Here is a 25,267-nt window from a genome sequence, read left to right on the forward strand (position 1 = left end):
ATTTTTTAATTGACACGGTTTAAAAAAGGTTCTTGTATGTTTTTAAGAATAGATAGAAAGTAAGTTAACAATGGGCTTGTCGCTCCAGCAATTTCATACCTTCTAAAAGGACTGGTTGATTTTGTCTTTATTGCAAACATATTACCAAACTGGATATTAGTACAAGTTTTATTAGTGTGAAGTGTAATGCTGCATTGTCACAAGATCTGTGTATGTTTCCACTTAGAAACTGGCATAATTACAACTACTACAAGCTCATTCACAATGGGGATATTTTTAGAACTTGAACTGGTACCCACAAGAATCGATGAATTATAAGATCAATAAGGTGTAGAAATGTGTCTCAGTGAAATTTTCATTTCAGGCTTGATTGGTAAAGGTGGAAGTCCCATGGCCAGCAGTGCAGGAGTCACCGAAGCAAATTCTTGCCTTCTGTAACCAGAGCAAAATGCTTAGTTTGGATCCAATTTGGTCCGTTTCAAACCGGTTTGGACTGCAGATTTAGTAATTTTTAAGTAAATTGTCAACTACCGGATTACAATGGGAAGAAGTCCACATCTAAAATCTGTAGTGCCCAATTTGATGAGCGGGAATTCCTTCAGGTGTCGTGTTCAGGCTCCAATTACAGCTGTGGTTATTGGTCATGTCACAGTAAAGACAAAACAAGTTTTCAAATCTTAGAGGTCTGCTTGCTGCATCAATATTTTAAGTTTTGATTTCGACCTTTAAAGCAAGGTGTAAAACAAGTTCTAAAACTATTCTTTTCTCTCTCTCGCTCCCTCCCAACAGAAAAGCCTACCTCTGTAAATACTGATCAAGATGGTGTTAAGATTGTATATTATAGAGCATTGTATCCATTTGAAGCTAGAAGCCATGACGAGGTTACTATTTATCCTGGGGATGTCATAATGGTAAGTATTTTATGCCTTTCTGTCTGAGACAGCTAGTGATATGCAGCAGTTTTAAATGGGGAAATGTGACTGAATAATCCAATTATTATACTTGAACACTAATGTGCCAAAAATATTTCTTTATGAATGATTTCAGATAATGTTCTACAATTTGTTGCACCATGTGGCCATGTTAAAGCTCTTCTATTTGCCTGGGTAGCAGTCCAGGAAAACATGTCTTTATAACACCATTGGCTCATTTTGCCATACAAGTGCTGAAATTCAGTTTCAGTTCCTGCAGTGGTGGGTTGTGCTGGGATGTATTTAGATCTATGAAATTTCCTGAATTAAAATGTTACTTAGCTATGTGCTTTTCTGCAGTGGTAATTCATGATTCGTCGGCAAGTTACTAATACTTCCAAAGACTTGATACATAAGAACTAGGAGCAGGAATAGGCCATCTGGCCCCTCGAGCCTGCTCCGCCATTCAATAAGATCATGGCTGATCTTTTTGTGGACTCAGCTCCACTTACCCCCGCTCACCATAACCCTTAATTCCTTTACTGATCAAAAATTTATCTATCCTTTGTCTTAAAAACATTCAATGAGGTAGCCTCAACTGTCTCATTGGGCAGGGAATTCCACAGATTCACAACCCTTTGGGTGAAGAAGTTCCTCCTCAACTCAATCCTAAATCTGCTCCCCCTTATTTTGAGGCTATGCCCCTAGTTCTAGTTACACCCGCCAGTGGAAACAACTTCCCTGCTTCTATCTTATCTATTCCCTTCATAATCTTATATGTTTCTATAAGATCTCTCCTCATTCTTCTGAATTCCAATGTGTATAGCCCCAGTCTATTCAGTCTCTCCTCATAAGCCAACCCCCTCAACTCTGGAATCAACCTAGTGAATCTCCTCTGCACCCTCTCCAGTGCCAGTATATCCCCTCTCAAGTAAGGAGACCAAAGCTGTACACAGTACTCCAGATGTGGCCTCACCAGCACCTTATACGGCTGCAACATAAACTCGCTGTTTTTAAACTCCATCCCTCTAGCAATGAAGGACAAAATTCCATTTGCCTTCTTAATTACCTGCTGCACCTGCAAACCAACTTTTTGTGATTCCTGCACAAGGACACCCAGGTCCCTCTGCACAGCAGCATGCTGCAATTTTTGACCATTTAAATAATAGTCCATTTTGCTGTTATTCCTACCAAAATGGATGACCTCACATTTACCAACATTGTACTCCATCTGCCAGACCATCGCCCACTCATTTAGACTATCTATATCCCTTTGCAGACTTTATATTCAGGGTGTTCCATTAAATATCAAAAGTAACCTTTATTTAGCAAAGATCATTAAAAATAGTGCAAATTTTATTTTGCAGTTTTGAGGTAGGAAAACGATAAGAACCCAATCTTTCTGCCCAGTAAAAGATTTGCCCAATTCATTTTAGTGCATATTAAATAGGAAGAAGTAAATCTGTAGGACTCTGAAGAAGTAGCATCTTGCCTTCTCTGAAAATGCGCCGTCAAATTTAGATGGAGCAAGAAAACCTCCTTTTAAAATTGAATTCATTGCCATCTAGTACGATTGTTTGTTCACCACAGCAACCTCTCCCCAACCCTGTCTGCTTTCCCAATTCAAATTGAACTTTTCTTACCACCACTTGTGGTAAAGCATTTAAAGTACAGAATAATGGAATGGTTACAACATAGGAGGTGGCCACTTGGAGTGATGCCTTTCTCTTACAGATTGATAATGGAATGTTAAAAGCTTCAGCTACTAACATTTCTAACAGTGGCCAAATTATGGTAATACCAGGTTTAAACTGCTAATTTCAGCCATTGCTTTTTAAGAATTCGTATCTCGTATCTCAAGCTTTGCAGCTCAGACTATAAACAAAGAAGAGCTTCAGTCCTATATTATAACTCAAATTAATACTTCAGAACCAGAAAATCCTGATTTCAAACTCGGGTATGCCACCACCCTGGAATTGCTGTGTTAACACAAGTGAAAAAGCCTGCAAGATCAAAGGGTGAATGGAGAAAGTAATTTTGCTCCTTCCAAGTATTTTCCCCTATCCCATTGTAGCATCCGTTCCTAGATAGTTCCAGTGTTATTAGTTCAACTGCCTGGATACCCATTCAGTGTGTTGATGACCCTTTGCATGAAGATCTTCTTTTCGCCCTAAATTTGCCTTCCACACTCTATACTTGTCCTATGATAACTTTAATTTAAAGTCGTCATTTGTATTCACTATTTCTGTGCTATTTCTCACCACCTGAATTAATATAAGTGACAACAATTTATAGTTATAAGAATGCCTTATTACCTCCCCCTGTGGAGTTGCTGTATTTATTCTAGGGTAAGTTTTTCTCTCGTATTGTAAAACAACCAAATGATCAGATATTTATGATAATCCTATCTTGTAATGGTGAACAATGTGGTGAACAAACGTTCCCCCCCCCCCCCCCCCCCCACCCCCGTTCCACCAGTTGAAGAAAGCATTTTGAAATCCTGTTTTTCTTTTAATTGCTGATGAGATTTTGTAACTTTTTGTTTTACTGCCCTTTTTTTGATCTTTTGCTTTCCTGTTGGAGGTTAAAGGGGAATGGGTAAGTCAGCTGCAGTATTATTAGGGGGGTTCCGTTTGTTTTGTATACTTGCATATTTTTCTCTATCAGAAGGACGAGTGAAGTAATATGACAAAGGGCACTGGTTTAACATGACTGTCAAATATGTTATTATGACTTGAAACTTTGGGATTTTTATCACTTGTGTTTGAATTCTGAAATTCCATTTTTTTTAGTGTGAAACTCCAAATCAGTGCCCTTAAAATATGTTGTATGCTAAGAACAGCTAGCTATTGGTTCTATCTATTCGTGTGAATTATTGACAACTGGTGCAATGATACACTATACAGTATCTGAGGTATAATTCCTAATTGGGTGTAATGGGCAGTCTAGCAGATAATTGTTGCTCGGTGGCACATTGTTTGAGTGTTATTGAGGGAAAGGGTGCAGTTCTCTTTCATTTTTGTAATTGCGTTGACTGAAATCTGATTATACTTCCAAGTCGATGAATGCAACAAAATTGCCATGAATTTAATACTGATGGTAATTCTAGAGGATAGGCATTTACCTGCGCAGTGGGATTGCCACAATTGTGAACTGCCTCCTGAATAGTCACCTTCTCTTTCATATCTCCACTGTATTTAAAGATGTTTGAATTAACTGGGTATAGCAATTAGGGGTAAATTCCGATAAGAATGGGCAGATGCGTCTAGTCAGATTGAGCAAATATTTAGAAATTATTGTAAATAATTAATTTTGCGCTTGGTTGTTTTAATAACTGGAAATTTCATCCCTTGATGAAGAAGGGACATTAATAGTGTTCAGAAAGCTAAATGTGATGCTGACGTGATGGGAATGGTGCATTGTCATGTGTTCACTGGTGCATGTCTGTGGAGTCCATCTGTTAATCTCATCTGCTGTGTACTTTTCCAAGTCTCAGAACTCTTTCCCACCTTGTATTGATTCTGCATGCAATTGTTGTAACTTCTAAGTGTCAAAGTTAGCATATTTTTTAAGCTACACGAGAAATCGAAGTTGTAGCTCTTTGGAAAAACAAACAAAAAGTTCATTATGCCCATTACTACCCTTAATTGGAAAAAAAAATATTATTGGAAAATGAGAATTTTAAGAAATATTTTTATGACCTTACATTTTAGTGATTCCAATGTGGTTGCTGATGCTTAGCCAGCAGTTGCACACCACGTTTCACTAGTATTGGTTCCAGGTATTTACTAGGTTAGGCTTGTTCTCTCTGTTACACTCGAGGAATAAAATGAATGCTGTTTCTTTCCAATCAATCATTTTTATGGTCTGTGCGAGTGTTTCCTGAACACTTTTCCCAGTGTGACTATGCAATATTTGTCAAGTCTTAGACAGAGATATATTAAAATTGTAAAATGCACATTTTCAAATCAAAAACCCAAGCAGCCATTATGAAGCAACTGCAATAGACTAAATTTCCATTGTGGGTAAAGTCATGGGGTCATTCTAGGCCAAACCCAAGTCTGCTTTCTTGGCACACTTAGTAATGTTTTGAGGAGCCCTTTTCCAGGCACAATTCAACGTTGCTAAATATGTTTTTTTAAAAATAGGTGGACGAAAGTCAGACTGGAGAACCGGGATGGCTTGGAGGTGAACTCAAAGGAAAAACTGGATGGTTTCCTGCTAACTATGCAGAGAAGATTCCAGAGAGTGAAGTGCCACCCAACTTGCAACCAGGACCAAAGCTTACTGCGAAGATTGCTCCTCATACGGTGGCTGCAAGTGTTGCACAACCAATGACTGAGCCTGCAATGTCCTCCAATTGGGCAGATTTTAGCTCAACGTAGGTACAAGTATACAGTTTTTTGTTTTCTCAAATGTGACTTATCTCTTAATATATTTCAGAAGGAAATAGATTGCTAGCCTGTAGAGGTGTTCAGGGGTATGATAGAAGTATGGCGTCGAGTTAGAGGATCAGCCATGACCATATTGAATGGCAGAGCAGGCCTTAATGGGCCAAATGGCCACCTATTTTATTTGTTTGTAGTTACAGCTGCAACATCTTGGTATATGACGGGCACGTTTTTCCCTGAATGGATGCACACAGATGGTTAAGTGCAAATTAAGCAATCATTTGACGTCAACAGCACTGTGTGCTTTAGTTGGCACATAAGCTTTTTTAAGAGCTAAAAATACCTTTAAGATTTATTTTGTAACACCATTAGAAATTGTGGTATTCCCTTCCGCCATCTCTTCAAATTCTTCCTGGGTTACGGTTCCAGAGCAACAAATAGTCTATTGTTAACATAGCCAGTTGAAGAAGGCTTAATCTATGAGTGATAAGTGGTTTGGCATCTAGAATGCTCTTGTGTTTAGCTGCTAACCAAGTCTTTTCCTTCATGGTCACTGCTCAGCCACCCTGTGGGGAAGTGGTGTAAGTAAGTCTCAAGTTGTCAGCAATTAATTATTTTTGGTTCAGGAGATATTTAAATTACAAGGCACACTTCCTGCTTCAAGCCATTTGGAAAAATACAGAATTTCTAACACCTTTAAGAATGCAACCAATGCTTGCAGAACTTCGGTAACTGCATGTTTTGAAAGGAAAAAAAGTCAACGTTTAAAGATTTAAAGTGTATTTATCAGTGTCACAAGTATGCTTACATTAACACTGCAAAATCATGATCCATCATACAATAATCAGCTGTACAGTCAATCTATCCTTTTTAAAAACTGCAACCTTATTTATTTAGAGAATCCCTTCAAATAATTGTAAACCTATCTATATGCAGTACAGCACTAAAAGTTTATAATTGAACCAATAAGTAGCTGATGGATTACAGAAAAGAAGTAAATGTCATGAAATAATCATCTGATAGTGACAAAGTCAAAGCTTGACTAACTCAGGATTTGAACATTTATACGTTCACACACAGCAATCTGGAGTCCTTGGTCTTAAATAAAACTGTTTCGGAAAGTTATCACTGTGGTATTTCTTTATTTTGCTATACATTTGGGCATAATATTGTCAAAATGCCCGAATGAATGTAAATTGATTGACACCATTACAGTATTGACTAGGAGATCTGGACTCTTGCTTAACTTCATGGCTAATTATGAAACTAGCAAGATAAAAAAAACTTACATTTATATAATGCCTTTTAATGTCGGAAAATGTCCCAGAAATATAATCAACCAAGCATTGACATATTAAGGAGATGTAAGGATTGCTCTCTCAATACTTAGGGAGGTAGGTTTTAAGGAAGGTCTTAAAGTAGGAGAGGCACACAGCTTAGAAGGATATTCCAGAGCTCAAGTTTGAAGGCTGCGTGAGCACAGATCGGCTTGATGAGAAGGGTTGGGTGCAGCAGAGCCAGCCGAATGGATGGTTTCAATATTAGGAATGAAATTTCATGAGCTACTCTCACTTGTTGGAAGAGATGGTGAAAGGGTTTAAGGAGATGCCTGATTATGAAGAAAAGATCCAGTGGAATAAGGCAAAGTCAAGTGGTTCAGCCAGATCTGGTGATGAATGGTTGCACCAGCTATCTGTCCTAAATGTTCAAATCTGCACCCCATAGATTTGAGGGTATGATGATGGGCTTGAGGCGGGGTGATTGCCAAAGGGAAAGGCCAGAGAGTGTAAGGGTTTTACTGGAGCAGAAAGTGTCAAAAGTAAAAGTTGGGGTTGAACAGATTGAGAGCTGAAAAAGCAGTGTGTTGAACAGAGGTCTGAAGGCTAAATAGTTTGAGAGTTTGAAAGTGCTGTAGTAAAATGCAGAAGAAAATGGGATTGGCAGAGTATGCGAGTGGTGAGAAATATGCAGATGTGCAGAAGTGATGAGACCACTTGAGATGGCAAGGTCAAGGGACCGTTGCCTCAGATAGAGGAGTTTCTACAGAGGAGGTGGTTAAGGGGTGGCAGGGTGATAATGAACATGAGGGGGAGTGAGATGAGGTGGAGATAGAAATCACTGAGCATGAGAAGTTGCTCAGTGCAAAGACTGTGGACATGTCTTCCAAATTTATTGTGGGGAATGGATGATCAAGTGAAGACATTAACAGACATGTGAGAACGAGATGAGTGCTCATTTGCCACAAGATTAGAAAGAGAAATCAGTCAGATTAGGTAATTTGGGCTAAACTGCCATTGTGGTAGCTTGGACAGTGGATGTGTAACCATGCATGGAATAAACAGAAAGGTGTGATCACCTGTAAGCCAAGGTTCTATTAAGACCAAGATGACTTTTTAAAAGTTGTATAATAAAGTAACTTTGCAACTCTTGTACTTTATTTTCACTTAGATGGCCCACAACTGGCAGTGAGAAACCCGAGAGTGATAATTGGGATGCTTGGGCTACACAGCCGTCACTAACTGTACCTAGCACAGGGCAACCTCGGCAAAGGTCAGCCTTCACCCCTGCCACTGTGTCTGGATCATCTCCATCACCTGTATTAGGCCAGGTAGGTAGTAAGTGCAAATGGGCATATCTATCATAAATATATGAAATATTGGCAAATTTTAAAAAGTGGTAAGTTATGGTGTTACAGTCCATAAACGCAGTTGTTTCATCTTTGGGTCTTGGGGATCAAGTTTGATGGATTCATGAAGGGAAAGTCGTGTTTGACGAATCTACTGGACTTTTATGAAGATGTCACTATTGCGGTTGACAGAGGGGAACCGGTGGATGTGGTGTTTTTAGATTTCCAGAAGGCGTTCGATAAGGTGCCTCACAAAAGGTTGCTGCAGAAGATTGGGGTACACGGAGTTAGGGGTAAGGTGTTGGCGTGGATTGGGGATTGGCTATCTAACAGGTTGCAGAGAGTTGGGATAAATGGGTGCTTTTCTGGTTGGCAGTTGGTGACCAGTGGCGTGCCGCAGGGATCGGTGCTGGGGCCTCAATTGTTTACCATTTACATAGATGATCTGGAGGAGGGGACTGAAAGTAGGGTATTCAAGTTTGCTGATGACACGAAGGTGAGTGGGAAAGTGAATTGCGTGGAGGACGCGGAAAGTCTGCAGAGAGATTTGGATAGGCTGAGCGAGTGGGCGAGGATCTGGCAGATGGAATATAACGTTAGCAAATGTGAGGTTATCCACTTTGGAAGAAATAATAGTAAATTGGAATATTATTTAAATGGAGAAAAATTACATCGTGCGACTGTGCAGAGGGACCCTGGGGGTGCTTGTGCACGAATCGCAAAAACTCAGTCTGCAGGTGCAGCAGGTGATCAAGAAGGCGAATGGAATGTTGGCCTTTATCGCGAGGGGGATAGAATATAAAAGCAGGGAGGTCTTGCTGCAACTGTACAAGGCACTGGTGAGGCCGCAACTGGAGTACTGTGTGCAGTTTTGGTCCCCTTATTTGCGAAAGGATATATTGGCCTTGGAGGGAGTGCAGAGAAGGTTCACCAGGTTGATACCGGAGATGAGGGGTGTAGCTTATGAGGAGAGATTAAACAGATTGGGTCTGTACTCGTTGGAGTTTAGAAGGATGAGGGGTGATCTTATAGAGACATATAAGATAATGAAGGGGCTGGATAGGGTAGAGGTGGAGAGATTCTTTCCATTTAGAAGGGAAACCAGAACTAGAGGGCACAGCCTCAAAATAAGGGGGGGCCGGTTCAGAACAGAGTTGAGGGGGAACTTCTTCTCTCAGAGGGTAGTGAATCTCTGGAATTCTCTGCCCATTGAAGTGGTGGAGGCTTCCTCATTGAATATGTTTAAATCACGGGTAGATAGTTTTCTGATCGATAAGGGAATTAGGGGTTATGGGGAGCAGGCGGGTAAGTGGAACTGATTCGCTTCAGATCAGCCATGATCTTATTGAATGGCGGGGCAGGCTCGAAGGGCCAGATGGCCTATTCCTGCTCCTATTTCTTATGTTCTTATGATACAGGCTGAGAAATAAGTATCTTGTATGGTTACAGTGCCACTATGAAATGACCTTCGACATTCTCAACCCAGTTCCTGGCAGCCATGGGTTCAGAGCAAAAGAAAATACTAAATTAGATGGTCTCAGTCAGATTACAAAGGTTGGCTGTAGGAGGAAATTGATCTAATGCATCTAATTGATGTAATACTTTTCAAAGATTGGATTTAAAATATACAGGCAGCTTTATTTGGATCCATCTGTATTGTATCTGACTTGGGATTGTTTGGTGTAGGAATTTGAGGCGAGCACTTTGCCATTTAAATTGTCCAGTATTAAGAATCATAGAATCCTTATAGTGCAGAAGGAGGCCATTCAGCCCATCAAGTCTGCACCGACCACAATCCCACCCAGGCTCTATTCCTGTAACCCTTCATATTTACCCTGCTAATCCCTGACACTAGGGTTAATTTAGTATGGCCAATCAACCTAACCTATTTAACATACTGCGGAATAAACATGAAAACTCTCAAAATGTTTATCCGTAGTAACACTTCCATGAAGCTTCTGTCAACTCAGTCTTGCTTATCTCTGAAAATCACTCACTTTTATCCAGTGTTTGTTGAGTGATTTCCTGGGCCACACACAGCATGGAAGATCCCACGCTAACCTCTGGCTAGTGTAGCATTCACTGATTGTTGCCCTTCTTAATCCTGGGTTGCCATCAGCCATAATTCCCACTACCAATTGCTAAACATTGACTAGTGGTGTGTGTTTGGATATCAGATGATTGGATGTGACTGTGACGCTGTCACAGTTGAATAGCCAAACAACGTTCACCGGCAATAGACTCGCATGAGTAAATGGCTGCTTGAACAAGATAATAAAGGGAAACGCAACCATTGATAGCCTTGTAGGGAAGTGACAAGAAAGTTGAACAAGGAAAATATGAGATTTTTATCTTGGGCTTGTTTACTATAGTATGCGTCTTTTTTTCTTCACCCCAATTTTATGTTTAAACATTGAGTTTTGTGTTGGCCAAGGTGAGATACAGGATGATTATTAATTTAACCATTCTGCAATTATGTAAAATAATTGCATTCATCACTTGTGAACATGCGCTTATGAACTGTCTTCCCCTATCTACTAATTTGGCTCAACTGACAGCTTACAACTTATGCCGTTGATTCTTATCAGGTAAAAACTGACTTGAGTTTGGTCACCTCAAGCGATGAGGCAGCAAGGACGCCTTCATCCCATCAGTCTAAACGGTATTATGCGAAAACTTGTCTGAGAAACTAAATCCACATTTTCATCCATTGTGTCACCTTTTCTAAAAGAGAAGGTCCAAGCAATGGCCTGTGGTTACTGGTCATCAGTCCCTGAAAACCATCCAACTTGGTCCCCTTTACACTTGAATTTCTTAATAGCTGGTTTGTTCCATTTGGTTTTGTGGGCCCCAGAGGTATGGAAAGGACTTTGAATGAAAGAAAAAAAAATCTCAGACTCACCAATCATTTCAAAATGTCATTATCCATTTAATAGTGACTAACTTCAGCCATCTTGTAGAAACAGCTGAGTACTTGAACAAAGTGTTTGACGTGCTTCAGTTATGTTGGAATGTAGGTCATTATGGTGAGCAGTAAATATATTAATGCGATTAGAACTGGGATATTGTATTGACATTGTTTCTTCTTAATTATTTGGCAGGGGGAGAAGGTTGAGGGACTTCAAGCACAAGCATTATATCCTTGGCGGGCAAAGAAGGATAATCACCTCAACTTCAATAAAAATGATATCATTACAGTTTTAGAACAGCAGGATATGTGGTGGTTTGGAGAAGTTCATGGACAGAAGGGCTGGTTCCCCAAATCCTACGTGAAACTCATTTCAGGACCTGTAAGGAAATCGATCAGGTATGTGTGTTAGGATTTCTCTGTTGATGAAATTAACCTTGCTATTTTGGTCCCTCTGTCTTGTTTGCCCCACAGATGTGAGCGAGGTCCACCTGAAATTGTCCCCTATCATCAGGATCTTGTAGGCCAGTCGCATTTTTATCTAAATCAAATTGTTGTTCAGAGCAAGGAACACTGTTTGACTTGACCTAGACTTGTGAATGAGGAATTGTAAACTTTGCCCAAGGGAAATCCAGCATATGTGCTCAAAATTTCCTCTCTGCGCTCTCGCCTGATTTATCACTTCATCAGGAAATTCAGCAATTTATTAGTAATGGGTACTAAATACTTTTGAATCATTTAAAAGACAACATTTTATAAAGCACTTTCAAATTGTAATTAGGTAGAACTTGGAGAGAGAATACTGCTAGGATTGTATGGTCCTCAGAATGTGGACTGGTTTATAAACAAATTGCCCCCATGCTGTTGCAGCCAAAAGGCCATATACTTTCCAAAGAGAATGCACTGCCAGGATTAATATGAAAACAGTGCATTGATATAGTTGGCATGGTACTTGTGATACAGTTGAAAGTGAATCCAAAGATTCAAAGTATTTTCAAACTTCTAAAAGCAATTTTCAAGCAGTCTATTTTGTAATTAGTGTCCAGTTTTCTTCACGATTGCATTATTTCACCTAAAGACAATCCATTCAAAAGAACACAAGGAATGGACTTGGCATGATTTGAAATTCACGTCTGTTCTGGACATGGAAGAAAATAGAGCTTTTGATTGAGACTGCAAGTGCAACAATATATTGTTGACATGAATAAGCGACTCATTAAGAATGGCACAGAACAAATTAGACATTATAAACCCTGATTTGTTGCGAAACCTTGGGTGTCTGTCTCAGTGCGATAATGTGTGCTGATGTCTGTGATCTCATGCAAACAGCAGCCAACTGACCTTGGTCAGGAACAGGTGCTGAATGAGGATTTGGCGTTTCATCTGCAGGGAAGGGAAACCTCAGGGGTATAGATGGTTTTGATAACAGAGGTTTGGAAGCAGCTTGTCAATCTCAGTATGTGGTACGGATGCCTAAATAAAAAGGAAGAAGACACGTGTAGGAGAGGCCATTTTTGAAAAGAGGTATATCTGATGGAAAAATATGCGGATACTTTGAATTTGAAGATTGTTGTTCAGTGTGACCATTTCAGCTCATTTTTTTTCAAGAACTCGTGCTTTTTAAGCTGCAACTTACAAATTCTTGACATCAATTATCAAGGTGACAATTGCATTCTGCTGATCCTGAGAGCAAAAAATGAGCTCTCTTCCTTCAGTGCCAACCAAATGCTGAATTAATCTCATAGGGAGATTTGTTTTCCATTGGAAGTTTAGTTTTTGTGTGTATTAGTTTTTGAGTGTATTATAATAATTTCAGAGCATTGTGGCTTCAGAACCCTGTAAAACAAATAATATAATTCCGGATGTGAGAATGTGCAAACAACATAACCGTTACCTTTTGTCCTCCTTGAAGTGTGGATTCTACTTCTTCCGAAAGCCCACCCAGCCTGAAGAGAATGACCACCCCACCATCAAAGCTGTCTGCGGCACAAGGAGATGGTAAGTACATAACTGCTGAGCTTCAATGTATCAGGGAGTCTACTTTTATGTCAATTTGCAAACCCGCTGAGTGGTGACAGAATTAATGCACGAGACTAAAGTTGGTAGCGCTCAACCCCTCTGCTTGCCCCACTGAATTTTTATTCTTGCAGCTTTCAGCTGGCTTGTGATACCTTACACGTTTGCATTAAATAGAAATTTTAAATTGGTTGATGTATTAATAAAATATATGAAAGATTTTACTAGTAATGAAAACTTGATAATGATTTACTGTACATTCAAACACCAATATATCAGTCTTAAAACACACTCTCCATTTTAAAGCAGCTTTCAGTTGTAAAATATTTTTGTTAGGTGACCCATTACTGCATAAAAAACAAGCATGCAGAATCCTGATTACTGTTGTCCCATATTTGTCAAATAGGTGTTGCGATTAGAAATACAAAATCATTATATTATATACACATTGCAAATATTTATTGTTGCCACATAGGTTAATTCTCCTGCCAACCTGGCGATAGTTAATTTTAAAAGCAGCTCAATTTGAGTGAATTTCATTCGCAGTATGAATTAGGAATTTGTAATTCTTCGTTACTGTGTTCCAATTGGCAAATGTAGACAGATTATCAGCAATGTGAATTCAGCTTCGTTGGTTTGATGTATCAAAAAGCTACTGCTTAAATTAGACTGAAGTGCTGCTCATGTGAAAATTTATGTCAATGGGAGAATGCACCAATAACAATATTGCTTTTGTTAGTGACTGGAACCAGGGTCATGGCTTTACCTCAGTCTATAAGGCAACCCAAAGGTTTACCACCGTGGTGTTTCACCAATCGCTTAAAATCTTGTCCAAAACAATGTTATTTTGTAGAAAGTCTCAATTTCGAACTATGGATACAACTTGGAAATGAGTTTGTATTCATGTGGCATTTTTAAAATCTGGTTTGCTGTGGAATTGGTAATCTCTGAGAAACATTTAAAACATTCAGCTTTGTTCAGGCTTAACTTCCAGCCCCAATTTTCAAAGTTTCTTTTATTTGTCTCAATTTTCTTCCCTCCTTCCAGCCTTCATTGCAAGCTATTCTAACTTGCTGTAAGGTCGACTCCTGATAATTCAGTCATGTTTTGCACTAAATAATTCATATTAAGCAATGTAATTAACTTCAGCGATGTGGGAAGAGAGCCTTAAAAAGTTGTGTGTTATGTAAGAGCCCATTAAATTCTGTGTCTCAGCCACAAATTTTAACATTCTGCAGTTCCAACCAAGTGCCAATTTTGACATTATTTACTCTACATTTATTTCTTGTACATCAGTTATTTATTTAGCTTTACCCACCTGTAGTACTGAATGGCAATCAGCAGAGTGATTTAATCTGATTTCTATTGCTATTTATTGTATATTTAACTCAGTGAGTCTATATATTTATTTGAAGCTTTTTCACTTGTGTGTTAATTAACTTCAGAAGCCCTTTACATTATAGTTGAATATTAAAACACAAATATATAAGTAGAGTTTATCTTTTATTCCTTTAATTCTGTCCCTATGTTGTGCCTATGCAGTAGCTACAGCATGATTATTTCCAAATTCCACCCTTCTATTGTTCTAGTCCAGTTGCCACTCTGATGTCGCAGCTTATTTTAGAAATTCTCCAATATGTACCAGTCTATCATGGCTTGCGTTCCCCAGTGCTGTTGTCAGAGCTGCCTGTCGGACTTTCCTAATATGCCGTACTGCTCTGATTTCTCAGCACACTACAAAACCAGAGAGGTGAACAGAGTCCAAAGATGTGCAGGTTAGGTGGATTGGCCATGATCAATGTACAGGGATAGGGCAGGAGATTGGGCCTAGGTAGGGTGCTGTTTGGAGGGTCAGTGCAGATTCAATGGGCTGAATGGCCTCTTCTGCATTGTAGGGATTCTGTGGTCATGATGATAAAACAGTATTCCATGGCAACATTGATAATTGTCAAGGCAGCAATAGGACTGGAAGTGTAGACTTGCCATTGGATGATTCAGCTCTTGCAACCAATTGGGGAAAAGAAAATCATTTCCAGAACCCACAGTTGAAGCGGTGGTCCTGTCTAGAAAAGGAACAGGAAACATGATTTTCCAAAAAGAAACAGTTCTGGAATCCTTTGATGGTAAAGCTCCATGCACACCCTGAAGAGTCAATTAATTTTGACTTTTGCCAACTTGTGCCTATTCTTTCTGGGTAAATATATAGACCAAACAGGAAGAGTGTGCTCGCCATGTTAGGGGAAACAAACTCCACCTATGTGGATTCCTGACTCTCTTGGATTTCACACTTTTGGATCACCTGACTGCACAGAGCAAAGTTTTAATTTTATAAACTCAGATTTATGCCGTGCAGCTTTCGACCAAGGTGCTTATGGTAACAATGCATTATACTCTGAACCACCATCCATTATCTTCAAAAATTTCCAAAGTTGTAATTCAAGATCCCATTATTAGTGTTTTACAACTTCCAAGAAAATGGATGAAGTCTGACACTCAAATTCTGGATAAAATCTAAAATTAGAAACATTTCATCCATTGTGAATTGTGAAGGCTGAAAAAGAGCAATCCAATTTGATTTAAAGACCAGTGTCCTGAATTGTAAATGGAAGAACCATGGAACATGTTCCTATAACTGGTTTTAAAAAGAAACTTGTGGAATCCCATGTAATAAAAATGAAATTCGCCTCTCTTGGTCTCTTAACTAGTGGCCGAGCGAATTATACAACTGCCCCAAGTATCAACCGACAATGTGTCGATTGTGATTTGTTTCCAATCAGGTTACTGCATTGTTGCTGCAATTTTTTTTGTGTATTGTTAGCTATAGCATTGTATCGCTGTCACTGCATTGTCATTGCTATTTTTGCTCATTTCTGTGCATCACTTTGACTCTTGTCACTTTACTTTATCATGCTGTACTGTTCTTTTCTTTGTTTTCTGATGTCTGCTGTAGAACCTTGCAGGGAGGAGGCTGTTCCGCCTCGACCTCCCTTTCTCCCAAGGAAAGGTACAGTAACTATCTCACTGACGCTTCTTAATAAATCAGTCATGCTTTTGTAGCTCACTTGGAATCTATGTTTTCTGATTAAAATGGCCTCAATTCAAAAGCATTATGATGAATGCTGCTTTGCATGGAAGGGGAAGTGCACTAAATGCCTTTTTAAAATACATGTAAATATAACTATATTTTGTTACTTTGCTTAACGGTATTTTAAATATATATGTAGAATACTAGAAATGTGGCAAACGATAGGAAAATAATATTTGGTTTACAGAGAACCTCATCATCAGGACTGCACTTCAGCTCATTTGTGACATAATTGAGATTGGCATCTTTTGCATTTGTTTGAAAAATATTTCTTTAAACTAAGTGATAATCTCATATAAAAGCAAAATACTCTGGGTGCTGGAAATCTGAAATAAAAGAGAAGTGCTGGAAAAGCTCAGCAGGTCTGGCAGCATCGGTGGAGACAAAAATAGAGTTAATATTACAATTTCATATGACTTTTCTTCAGAGCTCCAAAGAAAAGTGCTAACCTATCTTGAGTGCAGGTTTCGAAGGTGCATTTAATCCATTGGTGTTTTGGCCGGGGTGGGGTGCTAAATAACAGACAGGTTGATCTATCTCAGTGTTTGCCTGATTCTCTGATATGTGATTTAGTTTTCTTAAATCATCAACTCTTGTTAGACTGTGAACACCAACAGCTTTTGAGTACCTTAACTGCAGTGCTCTGTAAACTGAGAAGAGAAACGTGATTCGGGGTAGTTTTCACAAGCACCTAACACTTTACTAAAAGTAAAATGAAATAAACTACTGAGAATCCAAACAAATAAAATTTCTTACTGGATATAGAATCCCTGCAGTGCAGAAGGAGGCCATTCCGCCCATCGAGTCTGCACTGACCACAATCCCACCCTGGCCCTCTCCCCATAAACCCATGCATTTACCCGAGCTAGTCCCCGACACTAAGGGGCAGTTTAGCCCCTTATGGACTATGGACTGTGTGCTGTGTCCCTAAAAGAACGCCACATGTTTAACGAGTTCAGAATGCTTCGGCTCAAGTTATCAAGAGCCTTCATAATCTCCGGCAGGCAGCCCATTGTTCATGGCAAAAAACAGTTGCAGTAACATAGTGGGCCATTTCTGGACTCATCGGAGAACCTAATTTCAATTTGAGAATTTTGATTCATTTAAGAGAAATCTTGAATAAAAACTTGTCATTATAAAGTGACCATGTAGCCATTGTTGGCTGCCTTAAAAATACCAGGTTTGTTCTTTCCCTTTAGGGAAAGAAATTGGTTGGCTTTTTAAAATGCAGTTGATATGTGACCGCACATATGAGGATGACTTATCTCTGAAGTGATCTACTAAGTTGTCATGGTCAGGAAATAAATGCCAGTCTTGACACCAATGCTCACGTCCCAAGACTGCTTTTTTTTTACAAAAAACATCAAAGGAAATACTTGTACACTTTGCATCTGAAACAGAAACATTACCTAGGTAGATTAGAAACTCTTGATTTATATTCAGTTTCCATACATCAGACTTCCAACTTGCCAGCATGTTCTTTACCTTCCTCAACATTTCCTCCATAAGGAAAACTTCCCTTATTACAAACAAGTTATGTCGTGGCCTTTCTTGCATGCATTAAAAAATTCAAAAGGAACAGTGCTGTGGACCACACTTGCCCAGAAGTGCCCAAAGTCGCCATATAGGCATCCTAAATCCAGCATCCATTGTGTGGGAGTGGAATCTTTGTCCAAGAGGTCACCCATGGTCGCATATAGTCTGCCAATGTTCTAAAAATAAAGATTCAAAATAAAAATGTAATACTCAAATACTTTTTCAAAAGAAGTCCTGAAGATGAGTGTTTGGATATTCTTATTTTTGATATGTAGAATTCTAACTTCAGTCATATACTTAAATTAAATGGATTAGTACAAATCGGTAAAGAAATTGTTTATGAAGAACTAGAGTTGGGTAACAACTTTTGATTTACTGTCACAAAGCTCCACCTGAAATGTTGTTGACTAAAGTTTGTGTCAATTTTATCTTGATCTTTTCAGCTGATTTGCATTGTCAGTAAAAATAAATCACTTTTTAATTGCACAGCTGGCTCTATAGGTTAATGTTTTGCTCATGGACCTTCAGGGTTTGGTGTTTCCAGCATTGTCCATTTTCTTTACACTCAAATTAACAATTCGCTTTCACATTTTTGTCGCCAACTGTTTTGTGCGTTTTTTTTGTAAAGTTTCTCCCCTCCTTTCCAAAATATGCCTCCTTACGGTTTCACCAGAATGGCTTTCTTATTCAAGAATTGAATTATGAGCCTTGGTGGTGAGTGTTCTCAAAATAGTGGATCAGAGCAGGAATTTCAGCTGAGCTAATCCTGTACCTAATGTTCACACAACATGGAGCTGCTGGAACATGAATTGTTGAATGATTTTACTGTTTTCTAAACCAGCAGTGCTGAAACCAATTGTCGTGCATGCCCCAACCCAGGAATTGAATTTGATACTCTGTTGGCCTTTGCATCTTTTTGTAAACCTGCTGAGTTACTCTGGCAGATATTGCCATGTATTTTTATAAATTGAGATCTGTTCTTTCTCTTTTTTTAAACAATCCCATTTTCAAGCAAAGCAGAAATATAGTACAGTTGAGCGCATAGTCTTTAATGGGGAGACAGTGGCGTCGCACTAGACTAGTAATCCAGAGACCCAGGGTAATGCTCTGGGGATCCAAATTCAGATCCCACCATGGCAGATGGTGAAATTTGAATTCAGTAAAATTCTGGGTTTAAAAATCTCGTGATGACCATGAAACCATTGTCGATTGTTGTAAAAACCCACCTGGTTCACTCGTGTCCTTCAGGGAAGAAAATCTGCTTTCCTAACCTGGCCTGGCTTACATGTGACTCCAGATCCACAGCAATGTGGTGGACTCCTAAATCCTCTCTGGGATGGGCAATAAATGCTGGCCTAGCCAGCAATGTCCACAAATAAAACAAAAATAGCATGCCCATTCAACACTTTGAGGAAAGCACGCTGTCGAGTTGATGGCAGGAAGCAAGCATTTGATTGAGAAAATAGAGATTTGACTTGTGTGAATTCTATAGTATATAACGTGTATTAATTTGAGTATAAAGAAAATAGTCAATGCTGGAAACACCAAACCACGTCCACATGCAAAACATTAACCAATAGAGCTAGCTGTGTAATTCCAGGGATTTGTTTTTATTGATGACAGTTGAAAAGATCAGGATATAATTGAGATGCAAACTTGAGTTGACAAGATTTCAGGTAGAGTTTAGTGACATTAAATCAAAAGCTGTTATCCAACTCCAGTTCTTTAACTTTGACTGATAGCAATATATCAACTTGTATTGGATTATGTATTGTATGTATGTCCTTCAGTATGATCAAACCATAATGGTCCTCATTCATTCAGATTCCAACTTGAGGGTTCCTTGCCCTTCAGAGACGCTCTTTGCTGCTTCTGGTGGAGAAGGTAACTAGAATTTTCTGCTTAAACACAGCCAAAAGTCTGTGTTATAATGCAATATGCTAAGCAACATTGCAACCATCTGTGTGTGTGTGTGTATCTGTTTTTTCTTAATCTTGTGGCACCAGTTAAGCCTCAATATATTTTATTCAGCTATGTAGTCCTACCATTGATCTTGTTGAAACCGTTACTCAGCTATTATTGGGAAGCTCATAAAATCAAAGTAACCAACTTGATAAATACAGATTTTAGGTTGAAAGCAGAACACATTGCAGCAACATTTTTTAAAAAACACATCATATAAGTTTCATTATTTCAACCCAGAATTTTCTGGAGGGTAGAATAGAGTTGAGAAGTTTCTCTGCACTTCACTGAATTATACTGGATTTATACTAACATTTCCGCAAGTGTGCACCACCTAACATCTATGCCTGCAAATTCATATAGTTCCCAAAAGTAAAATTGCCATGGGATTCCTGGATACTTGTGATTTTTTTTAAAACTGCAGCAAGGCCCAGAATCACTTGATATAAATTTCCGTTGACTGTAATTGAAATTTTTGACATTTGATAACAATTTTCTTTGTGATTTTAGAAAAAAAGTCTTGCTTTTTAAAACAAATTCTTTATCATTTCACAATTTTTGTCCAGGGGCCTGCATTTAGCATTGCCAGTCTCTTCATTCGAAAATTTTCAAGTATTTCCTCCCTCCACCAGCCCCATGTATTCCTAAGGAGTAAATATTTTCAATGAACACTCTCTTTATAACAATGCAAGAGAGGAGCAGCAGATATGAGAGGCGATGACAGTGAGGCACTTGATGGAACATAGCAGTCCAATATATTTCGCCCTATCAGTACTTTTACATTAATGTTTGTTTTACAGTGATTTTTATGTTGGGCATAGGCAGATGTACTCTGCAGTTCCTTTTTGGCTCGATTGAGGTGAGGTAGAAATAGGTGTATTTTTTGTGCAACTGCAATTCGGGAAATTTCAGCCCTTGGTCATTTAGATTTGGCAAAGTATTATATTCACTGTTCCCTGTCAGTTTTGTAATAAACAAAGTTGATGTGAATATCTTGTCAAAGCTTCAGGTTTTTAACTTTCCTGTGAATTCTGATATTAAGTATCATACACTAATACGTAGGGGGTTGCATGCAGAAATCCTGAAATGGTTCATATATAAAGTTGTCCAGCTGATTTCCTCTGCTTCTATGGAATGTTTCCGAGTGTGTGCATTTTCTCACTGTTGTGGGGAATTTGTCATACATTGGGTTTTTAGTCTGGAGAAAGGTTTGTTGGTGTTTTTGCATCGGCCATGAACCATCTATCTATTCTAATCCCATTTTCCAGCATTTAACACACAATCTTGTTAACTCTCTTGGTGTTCCAGGTGGTCATGGTAGAACGTGTGGTAATATTCAGTTTCAAATCTTCAAAAAGTATATTTTTAAGAAAAGTAAGCTGTTTGCATCTGCTACCTATCAAATAGAGAAGAAAGTTCAGTAAATAAAACTTAGAAAAATGTAACTATATGATTGAATGGAAAAACTCAACTGATGAATTAAGATGCTGTTACCTTGCTTCTCCAAACACAGTAAATAGTGCCACTGCGAAATAAGTAGTCACGTTCAGCATTTGAAATCAATAACTTTGGACCATTAACAAGTGCTAGAAACTGGCAGAATTCACTTTGACATAGATCTTAGGGATGCGCTTGTATCATTTACAAAGTACAGGTGTTTAAAAGTTTGCCTTGGAGAATAACTTTGTTAGTATGTTATTTTGGAATGTGCACAATGGCCATTTGGCTGAATAGCGATTTTGCTCCAGTGTTGCTTTTAGTCATGCACATTACACTAATAAATATCTACCTGAAGTGCGTATATGTTAAATCCTGCTTATAGTATTATCCAGTGTTATGATCCCAGTTGATGATACAACTGGACAGGAAGATTTCAGAATGGAGTCCTGGCTCAAAAGACTAACTTTTTTTTTCAAAAACATGACGGAACAGTCACAGAACTGCTAGTTTTCACAACAAAAAAAAATTATTACACATGAAAGATTGGATTATTATACAATACTCCTTTATTCCCCCCCTTAGTTTAACAATTACACCCAGATTAACACAGATTACAACGTACACCCAAAGCTGTAATGGTCTCAGTAACACAGTCCCTGTAAGCACACAGATTGGTTGTGGTCAAATATGCATGTTCTGCTCTGAACCCAAGTGAATGTCTAGGTCTTTCCTCAGAATCCCACCCAAGATGATTGTCACATGGGATTTTCAGAATTCCACTCCCAGAAACACTCTTTAAAATCTTATTTCGCAATAATGCTTTCCATTACTGGTTTGCATTTTAAAATAAGGTCCAGATTTTCCAAATGTCTTTTTAAACAAAGCTTCGACTCCACTTATAACAGCCAATCCAATATCAAGGTTTTACACCACCTGTTCTCTCTCAAGCCTCCCCTTTAGGATTTCTTTGTCTCAACTACTGTACAAATTGTTCACAATTGCTTTAATTCTCAATTTCCAGACTCCATTAAATGGCATCAAACTTCTGATTTACCTCTGAAGTCTGCTTTCCCACTTCACAACTTGTTATTGCAATTGTCTCTAACTCGGAAATACTTTATTTACTCTTCCTTGAATTCTTCTGTATGATACCTTGGTCTTTGTTCTCTTAACATCAGTTGTCTTAAGACATTCTTTCTGTTCCAATTCATCTTTGGGAAGCCTACTTTTTTGCAGCTCCCATCCTGTCCAGTCTTTTTTTCTCGCAGAGTTGAGAGCTGTTGACTTCCAGGTGTCCTCCTTAAAGCTTAGAAAAGCTTAAAAGCTTTTCTAACTTAGGCCACCACTTAATAAGTGACTACTGCTAGTTTATTTACTCATCATGCCATAACCTTCTCTAAGCACAATAGAAACATAATTGAAACTGAACCAACCCCCACACACCAACATCTTTGTCCAGCATGCATCTAACTATTGGTTTTATCCTTCCAGGCACAGAAATATTAAATTAAACCCACTTAAAACTTTATTTCTAATGTTTACCAATACAAATATAAATTATTTAAAACTGTTTGTTTTCCTAACTCCAAGTAATCATTCTCAAGTGCTGCTCTTCGATATAACTTAGAAGCAATCTGTTTTCAATATTAAATCTACACAGTCTGCAATTTAAGTAACTAAATGTGTGTTGATGATTCTCAGCCTAGTTGCGTTTCACTAACACTCAAGTGTATAGTCATTGTTCTTCTTTTCCAACATTCCAAAGATGTGCGGATGAGGTTGATTGGTCATGCTAAAATTGCCCCTTAGTGTCAGGAGGATTAGCAGGGTAAATATGTGAAGTTATGGGGCTAGGGCCTGGGTGGGACTCGATGGGCCAAATGGCCTCCTTGTGTATTGTAGAGATTCTATGACAAGAGGGCCTTACTCTGCATGTATTTGACCTGGATATTGAAGTTAGGTAACCACGGTAAAATTCTAAGTGGGAGAGCTGCCATGGTTCTTACTAATATTGCCTGGTCTTAATATTATGGGCTCCAGTTCTATTGGCATGAAATCTGTATATGCTCATGAGTAGCAAGAAGCAGCAAAATGTTATTTGATCTAATCTGCACACTGGTAATTTGCACATTTTAATTGTATAGCTAATTCTGCACATTTTAATATTATAGTTTTGTAATGATTCTAAACAATTAGATTCAATAAAATGTCTTTTTTAAAATAAACATGAATTCAGTTCTGTTAGTCATGAATTTATATAACCAGTTACATGTAATTGGTTTAGTATTTCTCAGTTCTTAAGTCAAAAAGGCACAAGTTAGATTTAACTTGTATTTGCAGGTTGAAGTAGCTGGGAAGGTAGAAGTTGTTGTCCAAGAAAGTTGGTAAATGCCACAATACACGATTATTTTCAAAGTTTTTCATTCATTTCAACAGCTTTTAACTTCTGAGAATTAATGTTAATTGGGTAGCAGTTCCTACACATGGCAAAAAAAATGCAATAACAAGAAAAGACAAATTTCCCATGGTTAATTTAACCCTCCTGTTGTTATATTTTGACTATCTTTGTTTTTGCCTTTCCTACAAAGCTTGGAAAATTATTCCAAGCATTTGCCACCCTTTTATTACAAATAAGTATGCTGTGCACACACTTTTAATGAAGTTGTTTCCTCTGTTTTTCTTCTTCCTTTTTTAGAATTTATTGCTATGTACACATATGAAAGTAACGAACCAGGGGATTTAACTTACCAGCAAGGAGATGTGATTCTTGTGACAAAGAAAGATGGTGATTGGTGGACAGGGGTGGTAGGAGAAAAAGTGGGCGTCTTCCCATCCAACTATGTCAGACCAAAGGACTCTGAGGTGAACTATCCAAGCTGCCTTCTTTTCCAATCCTTTCCCCTTTACCCACAAAACTGCCCATGTTAATTGTAGTGTTGTGAAAAGTTGGGAGTTTTTGTTTTGCTCTGAGTAAACTGACAAAAATGTATAGGTTATTGTATTTCCTTGTATCGTTCAGTTAAATAAATCCTGACATTCCTACTTAAGTCACGTGGTGCGATGTCATTGCTCATCAGATCTCACGATGCATGCATATTTTCCATGGGTTGAACCTGTAGGTGGGAAAATAGGCCCAACTGAGGCCCTTAGTGAGCAATTAATGCCCAATTGAGGGCTTCCTCCCACTATTGCACTGATTTAATGGGCAACGGGAAAGACCAGCCATCAACCTGCAGCCCATGAGATTTAACCCTGCAGGCTGCAGACCAGTTCAAAGGGAGCGGGTGCCTCTTGCTTGGCCCTTGGAGTGACGATCAGAGCCCCCATCCCATAGTTTTGCCTTCCCACGTAGTACACGCCACCCAACCCCACTTCACCGGGCCTGTCCACAATGAGATCCTAGACTTGCGTGCATGTCCGGGTCCATCGCTGAATGCCACTTCCTTGACCTACCTGCAGTTCCCACTTCCAATTGACCAACAGCTCTATAAGGTGGGACTTTCCTCTGGAGATGGATGGAGGTCCTGCCTTGTACTAAAGAAAGAGCTGTCACTCAAAAAAAAGCAAAGTTAGCCCGCTAAGCAGAGGCAGGCTCACCTCTGATATTTATGCTGTGGTGCAGGCCTCGGCTCTGTGTATATTCCAGACCCATATCTGAGGTTCCTTTGGTAATAGGAAATGTTAAATCACTAAAAAGATGACATTCCTCTTTAATTTTGGCCTGAGTATAAAACTGGATGAATTTTACTCAGAAGCGACGACCTGGACGTGAATTGCTTGTCCAGGCTTTTAACAGCCGTGCTCATCTGCTTTTGCTATCCTGCAATATATTCCAGGCCATTGCGATATAAATGGGAACCACTACTTCTCATTCGTATTTTCTGTTATGCACTTACACTCAGTCATCAGTAGTCAAAATTAAGTCGATCAATGTGAAAATTGAATGCACATAAAATATTTTGAGATTAAATGGACCATAAAGTGTTTCTTAATTTTATTCCACTAGGTGCAATATAAGGAATAAAATTAATAAATGCTTTCTAATGGTTTGAAGATCCTATTTGTTGAATCAGCCTCTTCTTGCAATCACTAAAAAAAACTGTCTTTAATACAGGGGCCTGGACAGACAGGAAAGAGTGGAAGCCTTGGAAGGAAGCCTGGTGAGTCTTTTTAAACGCCTCTCGGAGATATTGAATCAGTTTTTGCATTTTTCAGGAATCCTCTCTAAGGACAACATTACATATTTGATCTTTGGATAACCAGAAGATTTGTAACACTTTTCATGTCCCATGCTTTGAAATCAATGATTTGGGGAGGCTGTGGCTTAGTGGTATTGCCGCTGGACTGGTAATCCATAGACCTAGGGTAATGCTCTAGTGGCCCGGGTTCAAA

At 38.8% G+C, this 25,267-nt stretch overlaps 1 protein-coding gene across 3 annotated transcripts in view; it reads left to right on the forward strand.

Moving 5' to 3' along the window:
- itsn1 (intersectin 1 (SH3 domain protein)) overlaps window positions 1-25,267 on the forward strand; it is a 195,894-nt gene that overhangs the window by 92,057 nt on the left and 78,570 nt on the right. For all 3 annotated transcript variants that reach the window (XM_078232778.1, XM_078232776.1, XM_078232777.1), the window contains exons 19-27: window positions 790-911; window positions 5,060-5,292; window positions 7,751-7,910; window positions 11,030-11,235; window positions 12,749-12,834; window positions 15,803-15,856; window positions 19,298-19,357; window positions 23,571-23,737; window positions 24,990-25,035. In XM_078232778.1, the coding sequence (XP_078088904.1) occupies window positions 790-911; window positions 5,060-5,292; window positions 7,751-7,910; window positions 11,030-11,235; window positions 12,749-12,834; window positions 15,803-15,856; window positions 19,298-19,357; window positions 23,571-23,737; window positions 24,990-25,035 (1,134 nt within the window). The remainder of the gene's footprint in view (window positions 1-789; window positions 912-5,059; window positions 5,293-7,750; window positions 7,911-11,029; window positions 11,236-12,748; window positions 12,835-15,802; window positions 15,857-19,297; window positions 19,358-23,570; window positions 23,738-24,989; window positions 25,036-25,267) is intronic.

Source organism: Mustelus asterias, chromosome 17 (genome assembly GCF_964213995.1).
Source record: "Mustelus asterias chromosome 17, sMusAst1.hap1.1, whole genome shotgun sequence".
NCBI classification, from domain to species: Eukaryota; Metazoa; Chordata; class Chondrichthyes; order Carcharhiniformes; family Triakidae; genus Mustelus; species Mustelus asterias.